General features: G+C 55.3%; 7 protein-coding genes across 7 annotated transcripts; 3 read left to right on the plus strand and 4 right to left on the minus strand.

Moving 5' to 3' along the window:
* Positions 1-234: 234 nt before the first annotated feature.
* On the plus strand, positions 235-522 carry PHYSODRAFT_385252 (hypothetical protein; the record flags this gene model as incomplete). Its single annotated transcript, XM_009521391.1, has 1 exon — positions 235-522. A coding segment is annotated over one exon (288 nt), but the record flags the coding sequence as incomplete, so codon positions are not given.
* Positions 523-1,033: 511 nt separating this feature from the next.
* Positions 1,034-1,411, plus strand: PHYSODRAFT_296496 (hypothetical protein; the record flags this gene model as incomplete). The annotated part of the gene is made up of 1 exon (XM_009521392.1): positions 1,034-1,411. The coding sequence occupies one exon, from the start codon at positions 1,034-1,036 to the stop codon at positions 1,409-1,411; it is 378 nt and encodes a 125-aa protein (XP_009519687.1).
* A 334-nt stretch (positions 1,412-1,745) lies between these two features.
* Positions 1,746-2,024, minus strand: PHYSODRAFT_480027 (hypothetical protein; the record flags this gene model as incomplete). The annotated part of the gene is made up of 1 exon (XM_009521393.1): positions 1,746-2,024. A coding segment is annotated over one exon (279 nt), but the record flags the coding sequence as incomplete, so codon positions are not given.
* An 816-nt stretch (positions 2,025-2,840) lies between these two features.
* On the minus strand, positions 2,841-4,059 carry PHYSODRAFT_260204 (hypothetical protein; the record flags this gene model as incomplete). Its single annotated transcript, XM_009521394.1, has 3 exons — positions 2,841-3,077; positions 3,098-3,916; positions 3,940-4,059. 3 exons carry the CDS (start codon positions 4,057-4,059, stop codon positions 2,841-2,843), a joined length of 1,176 nt encoding a protein of 391 aa, XP_009519689.1.
* Positions 4,060-4,894: 835 nt separating this feature from the next.
* On the minus strand, positions 4,895-7,259 carry PHYSODRAFT_349922 (hypothetical protein; the record flags this gene model as incomplete). Its single annotated transcript, XM_009521395.1, has 5 exons — positions 6,907-7,259; positions 6,720-6,836; positions 6,463-6,648; positions 5,489-6,182; positions 4,895-5,347 (listed from the first exon to the last, which is right to left on the minus strand). The coding sequence occupies exons 1-5, from the start codon at positions 7,233-7,235 to the stop codon at positions 4,895-4,897; spliced, it is 1,779 nt and encodes a 592-aa protein (XP_009519690.1). The 5' UTR covers positions 7,236-7,259.
* Positions 7,260-7,857: 598 nt separating this feature from the next.
* On the plus strand, positions 7,858-9,467 carry PHYSODRAFT_556984 (hypothetical protein; the record flags this gene model as incomplete). The annotated part of the gene is made up of 1 exon (XM_009521396.1): positions 7,858-9,467. The coding sequence occupies one exon, from the start codon at positions 7,858-7,860 to the stop codon at positions 9,403-9,405; it is 1,548 nt and encodes a 515-aa protein (XP_009519691.1). The 3' UTR covers positions 9,406-9,467.
* A 984-nt stretch (positions 9,468-10,451) lies between these two features.
* Positions 10,452-10,739, minus strand: PHYSODRAFT_387245 (hypothetical protein; the record flags this gene model as incomplete). Its single annotated transcript, XM_009521397.1, has 1 exon — positions 10,452-10,739. A coding segment is annotated over one exon (288 nt), but the record flags the coding sequence as incomplete, so codon positions are not given.
* Positions 10,740-13,522: the final 2,783 nt, after the last annotated feature.

Here is a 13,522-nt window from a genome sequence, read left to right on the forward strand (position 1 = left end):
CTGCGTTGAAAGCGGTACCGCACCTGGTACAGTCAACTTGCCAGAAGTACGCCATGCTCATGGGGACAAACGCATTTTTCTCTCGGGGTATTCGAGTGCAATGGCCAGGTATGTGAGGCGTGCTGCGTTCGTCTTCGTCGGTGAGCTTCACTCTGCTTTTTGCGCACTCAAACAAAGTTCGAATCAAACCGAACGAAGCGTCAACTACACCAACCAACGGCAACTCCGACACGCATGACCATCACCAAGGTCGTCACGAGCGACCTGTTTGAAACGGGCCCAGCGAACCAGCGTCGATTGATTCGCATGAACCAGCGCTTTTCGGGGTGTGGTGACAACAGGAACCGGAAGTCGTCGAGGATCGGATGGTGGACGACCGAAGAGCACGACAAGTTCCTCGAGGCCATGGAGCTGCATCCATTAGGTCCATGGAAGAAGATCGCGCAGCAAATTGGCAGCAAGACCACTCGTCAGGTCATGACCCACGCGCAAAAGTACCGACAACGTATCAAGCGACGCGAAACCCGCAAGACTCGAGGCAAATGTGAACAATTGAAGAAAGGCAACACCGCTACTTCCAAGAGTGAGAACCGTGACGTCATTCACGAAGTCGCAGTAGACGACGAACCCCTGAATTTGTTGCTGCAGCTGGAGGTGATCGCGTTGGAACCGCTGCCCCTCGAGACGACCGAGTCGCTGGCTGAAGAGGTCTCTGCAGCCGACGTCCTGCTTTTTGACGAACTCCAGCACCTGCTTGATTCTGGCATTGGCAGGGATTCGAGGGCTATGGAGCTCGAGTGTATCGATTGTGACGAGCTGGTTGAGGTGCTATTGGTCCCGGCGATCAATTAGGAGTCCGTGAACATGTAGCGCTGACCATCTTCACACTGTACTCTGATCATCTTCACACTGTGATTCTGTTGTTGCGCATTGTTGGCTGTAATCGTCCAATATAACCATGGGTTTGGTAACTTGCTTTTGTGCTCGACAAGTTTGGAGCAGGCGTGAAACTAACAGGCACCTCTTTCACCTCATGGTGTGCACCAAGGAGAGGGCACCTCAACGACAAGTTGCCAAGCCTCAAGAGCTTCGAGGAAGCCCCAGCGGTGCTGCCACTTTCCTTACGCTTCTGGTGGTGGTGCTTGGGCTAGACGTGCTGTTGACTTCTGGAGCAAAGGCTGTGCTACCCCTGATGGCCTTTATCGAAACATATCCGACTCGGTTCGCGGCGTTTTATCAGCCCAAGGTAGAAATGTTGGCAGCAATGGTGCAGGATCTTTTCGACGGACTGGAGATTTCGGAGCAATTGAGCGAGGCTTGGGACTTCACTGCTGCGCTGGTCACCCTTGTGTGCGCGCATCAGGTCATCGAGTCCGCGAGAACCACAGTCGCAAGTAGATTAAATATATAAGGCCCTAGCAACCTGCGCACGGAAAATTCAAGCATTTTTAAATCTCAACTCCCTGGCCGAACGTTGCCGTTCGTAGTCGTTGCTCAAAGGTGAACCAAATTCGACGACCTCGGTGGTTGTCTCCCCCGAAAAATTCCGTAAAATTATTGTGAATATTACCAAATGAAGGGCAATAATGTCTCTGTTCCGTATGAGCAAGCATGAGGTCAAAGGCGCCTTAACTACGTAATTGTTTTAGCATGATAGCTGCCCGAAAGCCACGCTGTCAAGCAAACTCATTATTTCACTTACCACTTGCTCGACGGATTTCACCAGTGGTGAAATCCGTGGTGAATCACCACCAGAGTTGCAAATTCATCCAAACACTCACTGGACTACCACAGCACACAGGTAAAATGCGCACGCAGTTCTCAAGAATCGTCGAGTCACACACATTTTGCGTTGTGTCTCCAATCTGACGACGAACAACAACCCACCCAGTTTCATCTGAGCAAATTCCAGAAAACTTGCCTTGGCCTTCCGTGAGTGCGCGGTACACAAACACCACCCGATCCCGTTCAATGAACCTCTTGATAGCCGTGAAAATCACCGCTTCTCCACTGCTATTCGACTCTTCGCTACACTAATAACCGGTACTCCACCACGGACGTGTTTTCCGGGTCCTGTACGCAGCAAACACAACGAACTTGTGGATCCGAAAGCATGACGAACGAAATAACTTCGATGGCTTTCGGGAAAGAAAGCGGCAGAAGGGCGATACTGTGCTGCATGTGCTTTTCGTCCAGTTTAGCGTAAAGCTGGCCATAGGTTGTCGGGGAGTTATCTTATCAATATCGCTGGCAACGACGTCGTCCGTTTGGGCGTAAAGTGAATCCAATTCAGACAGAAACAGCTTCAGTATGATCTCGCCGCTGTTGCTGGGAGAAGCTGACGGAGTGTCGTTGGTCATGACGCTCTGAAGCAGCTGCGTCACCTGAGCAATAAACGCGAGTGTTGATGGCGGCCTTCAATTGCTTTTGCCGTTCTTCCGCTTTTTCTCTTTGAAGTAACGCCATCGATTTTCAGATTCCGTACGTCAAACGTTTTGGCCTGTACTCTTTCGTCCCGGTTTGCCTCGCCTTGAGGTTTTGCAGCTCGACTAAGAGCTCGAACTCCTCTCTCTCTCCAGTCCACGTCGCTCGAGCCGTTGTCTCTGCAGATACTTGACTTGGCGCTTGGCAGCCTGGGCATTTTTACCTTGCGACGTCGGTCGATAGCCTCGAGATGGGATGAAATGGCATCTGCTACACCACAGCCCGCAGGAAAATGTGTTTCGCAAACAACAGAAATGCTCAAACTGCAGAGTACATGTAGTTTAGGGCAACTTCGACATCAGACACGGATGCCAGCTTAAACTGGTGTCATCAACGCGCAACTACGATGGCCCCACCTAGTTGACACTGTTCGTGCTCAGGTCGATCTCTGGCGCCGCGCGGACGTACTCGTTGTCAAACGCTTGCTTGGTCTCCTTCGTGCAGGATCCAGTCGTGGTTTTGCCGCTGAATCGATCGGAGATCCACTTGAGCCAGTCCGGGGCAGCGGCAGTGAGAACCCCCGAGTGCTCCTGCTTCGGGTACAGCGTCAAGTCCAGATCGAGCGTAAGTCCGAGCATCCCGCTGGCACAGAGCTTCGCGAAGCTGGCAAGACCCATGCGAGCTTGCCCAGCATGAACGAGTTGTACGCGGGCAGCCTCTGGATGGCCAGGTCCACCATGGGGATCAGATTTACGATAGAGTACGCGTGGATGTTGGCGCTCGACTTCAGCTGCACTGCCACCAGTTTGGTCATATCCCAAATCTTCGTGGCCGGCGCGAGCGCCACCGTTCCGAGGTAGTTGTCCGGTTCGGTGGTGCACTGCGTCGCATTGTCGGCGCATTGAGACTGCGCGATACTCTCAACGTCTTCCGCCAGCTTCCAGACGGCTCCGCCGCCCTGCGAGTGCCCCACAGACATCCAATTGCTGGTTAGCACCGACCCGAACACTTTGCGAGCTGCAGTGGCCGAGTGGAACAGATTCTTGGCGTGCGCGGGTAACGCGCAGTACTTGTGGTCGGTCCCGTTCGTGCCGAGCCCAGCGTAGTCGGTGCCCAAGATCGCGTATCCACGCTCACTTAGCAGGCTCCAACTGCTGTAGTCGAACAGACCCGGGCCGTTCGAGATGGCGCAGCCTCGGAACTCTCCGATCGTGCCGTGGGCGTAGGCAATCAATGGGAACTTGCCGCTGTCAGGAAGATAGTACGGCAGCGCGATGTAGCCCAACACGGGGACGTACGTCCCATCGAAGTCCTCCGAGACGTACTGGATGCGGTAGACGGAGACGCCCGAGATGGTTGTGAGGTTGGTGGGGTCCACCGGTTTGAACTTGAGCAGGTCTCCCGGTCTGGACGTGGAGAATTTGTCGGCGACCGCGTAGAAGTCCCAGTCAAAGTCCGAGCCCACGGTGTCGAGGTCGGTGGCGTTAGTGGTCTGCAACGTTTCGCAGCATTCACCCCACCCCCCCATTGGTACGACTCGGCGGTGGCTTGAGAGACGTTGAAGTTCGAGGCCTGGGATGCGGAGACTGAGACCGGAGTCACTGCGAGCAGGGTGAAAGCGAGAAAGCCGCGCATTATTGATGGTGGAGACGCGCGCTTGAGTGGGAGGGGGCAGGTTGCGAAATGGTTCATTGCTCGGAAGGCACATAACGGGTGCGGCGTAGTGCAATGTCAGTGCCGGTGATGCACAAAGTTACTCACAGTCAATATCATGGAGGCATCATTGGATCCGATTTGCACTACACTGACGAAGATGGCACGATCTGGCTGATAGCGTCAGCGTTTGTGATCATTGCTTGACAGACCACCTTAGATTAGCGCCCAAATTCAAATACATGTGCAGAGCACACCTACAGTAGAGTGGTCTGTCAAGCAATGATCACTAACGCTAGCGCTTTCTGTCAGATCTTCGTTCCGTCATCGCTTTATCCATCGCCCCATGCATGCACATCGTTATGAGTCGACCTTGGGCGTTGAGTCTGACACAGGGTCCAATCTAGGGACCAGGACCTTTTCACTTGCCAAGTGAAAATGTTCTGATCCCTTGGTTGGCACCCTGAGGTTCCTCGATCATCATCAATATCGTTGAAGTGGGCACACAACTTCATCGAGATCGCAGGCTCGCCAATGGCGAGTCGCCATGATGCACAAAAGCCCTTGGCTTGATCAAATGTGTACGCGGAAGCAATTCATAGACAATCATTCCTACTTTGCGATCCCTGTTCTCTATTTGCCCGCCGACCTTTACTACTACTGCGACGGAATTGATGTCCTAGATCTCGATCTATCCGGCAGACATTTGGCCTACCTCAGTAAATATGATCGGCTCGGCCTAAACGTCGCACATGATCCCAGCCCGTGGTTGCCTTCCGGATCCAATGGCCCTACCAGCACTTTAGGCGCGTTGTCCTTATTTGGTCGTGGTTGCCGAGTTGGTTACATCCCGTGCTTGGTGGCCAGACCAGTGCAATAGTTGGCATAGCGGTGTCGGTGCAAACTGGGTCGGTCGGTGAAACCACAATGCGAAGTAGCCATTCTCTAGCGCGGCCACGACGCGAGCAAGTGCGAAAGCTCCAGCGGCTGCATTGTGCTGTCCGTTCTTGTACACCGGATCATCAATAACAAGCTGTGGCATGAGTGGCAGGCCGTTTGCGATCGACAAGTGTGCTGCTAGAGGATACGCGCCAAAGGCTTCGGGCTTGAGCGATATTCCTGTAGTGAAGTAGTCGAATGATGTGCCATAGTACTCCAAGAAATCCAGCAGCAGTTGTCCAAGCTTCATCGCCTCCCGCTGCTCCGCCGTCTCATTTTCCCCTTCACCTCTAACCCCCTCCACCTCTTCGTCTTCTTCCTCCTGATGCCTCTGCATCTCCATCATGAACACCGCCAGCAGCGTCACCGCGTACGAGCTCAAGCCTCCAGTGAACGCGCTGTTCAGCGCCTTCTCCCTCAAGAACTGCCTCAGCACCATCAGCAGCGGCTTCAACCTGGGCAGGTCGCTCACATATTGGCGCACGAGCTTGCTGGCCTCCATTCCGTGGCTTGTCTGCAGGTTCTCGATCGAGATGTCCACGCGCAGCAGCGCGGCGTCGTCCCCGTCCTTCTGGCTGCCGCGACGCAAGATCAACTTGGCCACGGGCACCTTGGCGCCTCTCACGACGTCCACGCGCTGCACCCAACTGCGCTGCGGTCGCAGCTGCCGCGCCAACTGCTCGAGCTCCTTCACGCCGTCGGGCACGAAGCGCGTGGGCACGTCCCGGTCCTCCGAGTTGGACAGCCCCATGACGACGACGTCCACGTCGCTGCTGGGCAGCCACAGACCCGTCGAGTACGAGCCGAAGCACATGACGGACGCGTGCGGCCAGATCTTGCGCACGCCGTCCGCGATGTGCGCGATGGCCGCGTCAATGTGCTGCCGGGCCGCGTCCACCACGCGCTGCGTGTACGCGCAGTAGCGGGCCATCTCCTCGCCCACGCGCAGCGCCACGGGGCGCGAGACGTCGTTGAGGTCCCGCAGTACGGCGCCGTCCTCGCTGTTGGTAGAGGGCAGAGTGGGCAGCCACGGCGGTAGACGCCTCAGTCGACTGCGGCTGATGGCGGCCACGCGCGCCGCCTCCGCCTCGCGTGCCAGCGCATCCCGCTCCGCCTCGGCCGCGATCTTGCGGCGGTTGAGTCGCGCCATCTTGCGCTCGATCTTGCTGCGCCCCGAGGAGGACGTCGCCGCCGGCGTCGTGGGCCCCTGCATCATTTCCAAGGGGTCCGCTCTAAAGCTTTTAGTGGTTGGGGTATCGACCTGCGACATGTTGGATGAAGTGTAGCCATTTGGGGGAAGAGATGGATACAGTGCAGGTTTGGATACGACCAGAGGAAATACAATGAGAGGTTGGTGGAAGGAAAAATACTTGGAGAAATAAAAAAAGTTAATGGGCAGGTTTGACAGCCGCGAGCTCGTCGAGAGTCGATCTTCTGTTTGCTTACACGTTCATGTGGGGCGCGGGGGCGTAGGCCGCCTGGGGCTGGTTCGGGTCGTACACGGGCGGCACGGTGGAGAAGGCCGGGTGCTGCGAGATGACGAAGTAGTTGAAGAAAGCGTTGAGGAACAGCAGCACCGCGTCCAGGATCGTCAGCCAGAAGTTGCCCATCGACAGCGGCCAGATAGCAATGCTGAACACAAGCAAGTCAGTGCATGATCCTCACAAGTCACACGAGTTAAATATCACTACGAACGGACGTACAAGACGAGGAAGATGGTGCGCGTCTTGTTGCCATACATGAAGCCAAAGTTCTTGCGCAGCACCACGTCGATCTTCTCCGTGCGCAGCTCGAACGCCAGCAGCAGCGACCCAAACATACTGCAGCAACAACAGCACAAGTGAGTCACAAAGCTCCTTCCTATCACGACAATACCGTCCGCTTTCGTACATGATGTAGATGCCGGCGATGACCCTCTGGAAGGTGTCGACCTGGCCGAAGATCCAGGCCAGCACGCCCACGGCGATGGTGGCCGAGGCCAGCACCAGGTTCAGCAGGCGCATGACCTTGATGATCGTCTGGCTGTTGGTGGCCTTGATCTGGCTGCCGATCTCGTCCATGAGGTTCTGGCGGGGCACGCCCGGCTGGGCCGCCTGGTACGCGCCGCCCACGGGCTCCACGGGCGCGGGCGGCGACATGGCCGAGAAGTTCATGCCCGGGGTCGCGGGCGTCTGCGCGCGCAGCACGGACGGGTCCTGGAACGGGTTGCTGGGGTTCATGGCGAGGGGCGAAGTGAGGCTGCGGTGGGGGGCGGAGCTTGAGCAGCGAGGAGATGCCAAAGATAGCGAGCGACCTCTTCTCGTCTCCGGACGCAAAAATAGCGATGCGCTGTTTCGGCTATTTTTAACCTGAAATTTGACCCCAACATTTTCCCAGTAGGGTCTGATGTTTTTCAGGGTTTAGCCCGGGAGAAAGCACAGGGTGGTGAAGGCGTAGCTACATGCAGCTTGAACGCAGCAGAGAACGTGTTTCGACAAGTGGCTGCAGAGGTTCACCTCGTTGCTCTTGTTGTCGGACCGGTGTATTTTTCGAACAACGCTAACATTTCTTGCTGGGGACGGTTGCTTCTCAACGGCAACAAGTCAACGACAGCAACTTGCCTTGCTGGCAGCAAGGGTTTTACCCGACTGGCCTAGGAACATGTGCACGTGCGCGTACACAACGCAGGGATGAACGCTGGTATCACTCGAGCGGCACAGGCAGCATTGGTAGGTACACATCCCGTCGAAATCGATACATGTATCCATCCATGTACCGCAGAGCAGCATTGCGTGGTGACGTGGTTGAAGTTCCGTCGGAGCTGCTCCCCACATCGTCCACACTCTTTAATTCGCCCTCCCCATGGCCGACAGCACCACGCGCGTCCCTCCCACCTCGGCCGAGGCCGTCGCGTCCTCCGTGGCCGCTCTGCGCGCGTCGTTCCGCAGCGGCGCCACGCGCGACCTCAAGACGCGGCTGGCGCAGCTCAAGCAGCTGCGGCGCATGCTGGCCGAGAACGTGCGCGAGCTGCAGGACGCTTTGTACCACGACCTGCGCAAGCCGCCGGCCGAGACGCTCATCTCCGAGCTGGCGCCCGTGCGCGGCGAGATCTCGCTGCACGAGGAGGAGCTGGAGGACTGGGCGGCGCCCGAGCGCGTGTGGACCAACGTGGCCAACCTCCCGGGTCGCTCGTACGTCCAGCGCGAGCCGCTGGGCGTCGTGTGCATCATGTCGACGTGGAACTACCCGGTGCAGCTCTCGCTGTGGCCGCTGGTGGGCGCCATCAGCGCCGGCAACTGCGTCCTGCTGCGACTGCCCTCGCACGACACGTGCGTGCACACCAGCGAGCTGCTGCTCAAGCTCGTGACCTCGTACATGGACCCGCGCTTCGTGCGCGTGGTGCACGGCGGCATCCCGGCGACGCAGGCCGCGCTGGCGCAGAAGTTCGACCTGATCCTCTGCACGGGCGGCGTCACCATCGGCAAGATCGTCGCCGAAGCTGCGGCCAAGACGCTGACCCCGACGATCCTGGAGCTCGGCGGGAAGTCCCCGACCATTGTCGACGAGACTTGCGACGTGGCTGTCACGGCGAGACGCATCACGTGGGCGGCCTTCATGAACGCGGGACAGACGTGTCTCCGTCCGGACTACGTGCTGGTGAGCGCCAAGGTGGGCGACGAGCTGGTGGCCGCTATTCAACGAGAGATCGCCGCGTTCTTCGGAGAGGACGCGCAGAAGAGCGCGTCGTACGGACGACTCATCTCGCCCAAGGCCTTTGATCGTGCTGCAGCGTTCTTGGAGAGAGACGCAGAGTACGTCGTGTTTGGCGGCGCTAAAGACCGAGAGGACCAGTTCGTGGCGCCGACGCTGCTGAATTTCAAGAAGGACGTGGAGGCGTTCACGCGCAGCGCTGTCATGCAGGAGGAGGTGTTGAGCCCCTTGTTACCGATAGTGTACTACGACTCGCTGGATGAAGCCATTGACTTCGTGAACGAACGCGAGAAGCCCCTGGCGCTGTATCTGTACTCGTCGGATTACAAGGTGCGCACGCGCGTCTTGGCCGAGACCAGCTCCGGCAGCGCGTGCGTAAACGACAGCATCATGCAGTCGGTGAATATGAATCTGCCGTTCGGTGGCGTGGGGTCCTCTGGCATGGGCTCGTACCACGGCAAGTACTCGTTCGACGCGTTCTCTCACAAGAAGAGCGTGCTCATCAAGTACGCGTTGTTCGACGCACCCCAGCGCTACATGCCGTACACTAACTCGGGGCTGAGGATCGTGCTGATGCTGTTGAAGCCTCTGCCGAGCTCGCTCATCGTGCTTGTCGCCTACGCGTTTATCTCGCTGGGATTTGTCGTCATGGGGCTCTTCTTGCAGATCTACAGAGGTGGAGCGGTAATTGAGGAGTAGGAAAGACGACGGGTGTTGTAAGAGTCGTCGAGGTTTTGAACGTGTAAGGCGTGACGTACCGTGGAAATATTGCAAGTATCAATGAAAACGACTGTGGACATGGCGAGTCTTGACTGCGTTACAGGTTGCTCGAGGGTTGGTCGGAGGTTGTTTCGGTGGAAGTCCTTAATCTACTTGCGACTGTGGTTCTCGCGGACTCGATGACCTGATGCGCGCACACAAGGGTGACCAGCGCAGCAGTGAAGTCCCAAGCCTCGCTCAATTGCGCCGAAATCTCCAGTCCGTCGAAAAGATCCTGCACCATTGCTGCCAACATTTCTACCTTGGGCTGATAAAACGCCGCGAACCGAGTCGGATATGTTTCGATAAAGGCCATCAGGGGTAGCACAGCCTTTGCTCCAGAAGTCAACAGCACGTCTAGCCCAAGCACCACCACCAGAAGCGTAAGGAAAGTGGCAGCACCGCTGGGGCTTCCTCGAAGCTCTTGAGGCTTGGCAACTTGTCGTTGAGGTGCCCTCTCCTTGGTGCACACCATGAGGTGAAAGAGGTGTCTGTTAGTTTCACGCCTGCTCCAAACTTGTCGAGCACAAAAGCAAGTTACCAAACCCATGGTTATATTGGACGATTACAGCCAACAATGCGCAACAACAGAATCACAGTGTGAAGATGATCAGAGTACAGTGTGAAGATGGTCAGCGCTACATGTTCACGGACTCCTAATTGATCGCCGGGACCAATAGCACCTCAACCAGCTCGTCACAATCGATACACTCGAGCTCCATAGCCCTCGAATCCCTGCCAATGCCAGAATCAAGCAGGTGCTGGAGTTCGTCAAAAAGCAGGACGTCGGCTGCAGAGACCTCTTCAGCCAGCGACTCGGTCGTCTCGAGGGGCAGCGGTTCCAACGCGATCACCTCCAGCTGCAGCAACAAATTCAGGGGTTCGTCGTCTACTGCGACTTCGTGAATGACGTCACGGTTCTCACTCTTGGAAGTAGCGGTGTTGCCTTTCTTCAATTGTTCACATTTGCCTCGAGTCTTGCGGGTTTCGCGTCGCTTGATACGTTGTCGGTACTTTTGCGCGTGGGTCATGACCTGACGAGTGGTCCTGCTGCCAATTTGCTGCGCGATCTTCTTCCATGGACCTAATGGATGCAGCTCCATGGCCTCGAGGAACTTGTCGTGCTCTTCGGTCGTCCACCATCCGATCCTCGACGACTTCCGGTTCCTGTTGTCACCACACCCCGAAAAGCGCTGGTTCATGCGAATCAATCGACGCTGGTTCGCTGGGCCCGTTTCAAACAGGTCGCTCGTGACGACCTTGGTGATGGTCATGCGTGTCGGAGTTGCCGTTGGTTGGTGTAGTTGACGCTTCGTTCGGTTTGATTCGAACTTTGTTTGAGGGCGCAAAAAGCAGAGTGAAGCTCACCGACGAAGACGAACGCAGCACGCCTCACATACCTGGCCATTGCACTCGAATACCCCGAGAGAAAAATCCGTTTGTCCCCATGAGCATGGCGTGCTTCTGGCAAGTTGACTGTACCAGGTGCGGTACCGCTTTCAACGCAGTCGACTTCAACGTCTTCTGGCCATTTGAGTCGTGTACCAGTGCTGTACCACTTTCAATGGAGGCGGACTCCGGGATGCATTGGTTGGATCACTGTTGGTATTAGGGGACCCGGGCCAAGAGGCCCAGAGATTTGCAGTTCTTGTTGAAGTAAAAACGAGGGGAAACTTTTAAAATGCCACACAAATGTTGCTTCACGCTGTCCAGCCAGTTGGGTTCTTAGCCAGAACATACAGCTCGTGAATCGTGCCTCCTTAATTGAGTTTTGCGCTGTACTTGCAATGGAGGAGTTGGTCAACTCCTTCAGTTTCGCGCGGCGCTAAGCGAGATGTCTTCTGCTACTAGTGGAGGAAGTTTAGCCGGCCTTGGAGGAATCGAAAAATATAATTAAAAAAAACTACGATGGATTGTGCGACAGCACGGTTCACTACCTTGCGGATGGGCTTCCTGACCACAACAAATGCCGTTGCGATGGACCAGCGAAGCATCCTCACGTTCCGCCAACAGTGCATGTTTGCTTCAAGCTCTGGGTGCGCGGGCTTCCATAACATGCAACCCATAATCTACTTTTCGTTCAAACTGCGTCGCATTCTTTTGTCCATCTTGTTCTTGCGCTCGTCTTCGAGGAACATCATCAAGTTTCTGACTGCCCGTGACATTTTAGTAGCCGGGGTACGGAAACAAGTTGCCCTAAAAGTGCAAACAAGCACGCTAACGATGTCGGTGATCGGATCACCCTCGGTACAAGCCGCCCAACGGCGCCCAGAGCCGTTGCGCATAATAAACTCCCTTGACAGAAGCCTTTAGCTTGTTCAATCGAACGCTACAATGTGGACTGGTGACTCGACTAAGCCCAACAGCTCAGCCCCTTCCGGGGCTCGATCGTCCAGTTCCGAAAACTGATTTCAACTTGGACTTCAATTGAATTCGATCTTTCGAAAGTTTCTAGTCCGTAGCAGTTTACTTGTTGAATGTGTATCCATCATGGCATTTTTCTGGGATAGCAGTGGCCGATAGGTCATGCTGCTAGGCAGCCCAAATCGGGTTAATTCGCGCCTCGGTAACTGAAGCCAGTAAACTGAGGCCGGTATCGTGGTCCTTTGTCACTGGCTGTCTTTCTCCTGGTGACCCGGTAACTGGAGCTGGTAACTGAGTCCGATATCGAGTCACTTGACTTCAGCCATTCGCATTCTAAAGCAACCGGCACCTACGTACGTACCTATCCCCCTGCTTTTCCTTTATCTCGCGAACTATTGCTCAGTACAGCCACAAGTTCCCTACACTAACATGGTCGCGCGTTTTTCGCCATAATTCGCCACTATCAGGTTCACTACGACGCTGAATTCGAGACGTGGTTTCGGCTGACTGTTGTAGTTGACGTCGCAGGCCGTGTCTACCTCGGTCTCGCTGATAGGCGCCATGGGACTACAGCTATTGTGCAATTTCACATTCTACCACTAAACCAAGCAGCCGGCCTACGTACCTAGCCACCCCAAGTAGGACCCCTCGGTGGGGGACGCAGAAGGCCGGTTCAGACCTGGTGCTTTCTTGGTGCTGCCGTTGCTGCTGTTCAGGTCGCCATTCGGCTTAGTCGGCTTGTTAAACGAGTGCCGCATTCTGTAATCCGGAGACACGTGCTTCTTGGGCGGGGACATGGGGGGCGGCGGGGGTGGAGGAGGGCTAATTGGAGCCTTCATCACTGTCGGAGGTAGCGGTGGGGTCGGAGCTCCGCACTAGGGCCCCGCAATGGCTAGGATAGGGGTCTTTTGACCGTATCTGTAGTTGTTTTGTTTTTAGTTTATAGCAGGCTTTTTATCATTACCCATTGGCGTCTCCTGCGCCTGCTTCGCAGCCGCAGCATCTGCCTGGTAACGCGATCTGACAAGTAGATACTGTCTGGTAAGTTTGGAGCGGTATGAGGACAACACGAGTTTTAACTACGAAGTACAAATGCAGTAGCTACAAGACCGAATGTGTGACCGCAGGAGACACTTACTCCATGTCTGTAGTATAGCCCTCAATTATATCAAGCTTTGACATTGAGCAGACTATTTTTTTTAGAAATCCTTAAATTTCAAAGCTTACGACTACGTTAATGGCCCCACGACCGCTACGTGCGGCGGTATTACAGCTGGGGGGGGTATACGGCGCGCATCTTGGCGCTAGAAGTCGTGGTCTACAGATAATTTTCAGGGTACAAACAATGCAAAGAAAACAAAACGCAACGTTAACTATGATACAAGATATTCAATGCTCCAGGTTTCTCATAAAGGTCGCCCATGAAGCTGATAGTTCTTCGTCTCACTTGCTAGGCAAGAGAGGCGACGAGTAGTTAAGCTTTGAGGTTGCGCTCGCACGCCTTGATAGTCGTCGTAATACTACTGCTGTGGTGAAAGTTCTGGCTGCCCCCGTAAATTTGCTATCCCAGCCTATGCGTAGCCCTAGTTTTATAGTTTTCTCTAAAAATAAAGGTTTAAACTGATCAAAGAGCAACGAACAAGAAAGTTCAATCCTTCTCAAGTTCGGTATAAACACCTTTTTTTTGGTTTCA

The sequence above is a fragment of the Phytophthora sojae genome (genome assembly GCF_000149755.1).
Source record: "Phytophthora sojae unplaced genomic scaffold PHYSOscaffold_2, whole genome shotgun sequence".
NCBI lineage: Eukaryota > Oomycota > Peronosporomycetes > Peronosporales > Peronosporaceae > Phytophthora > Phytophthora sojae.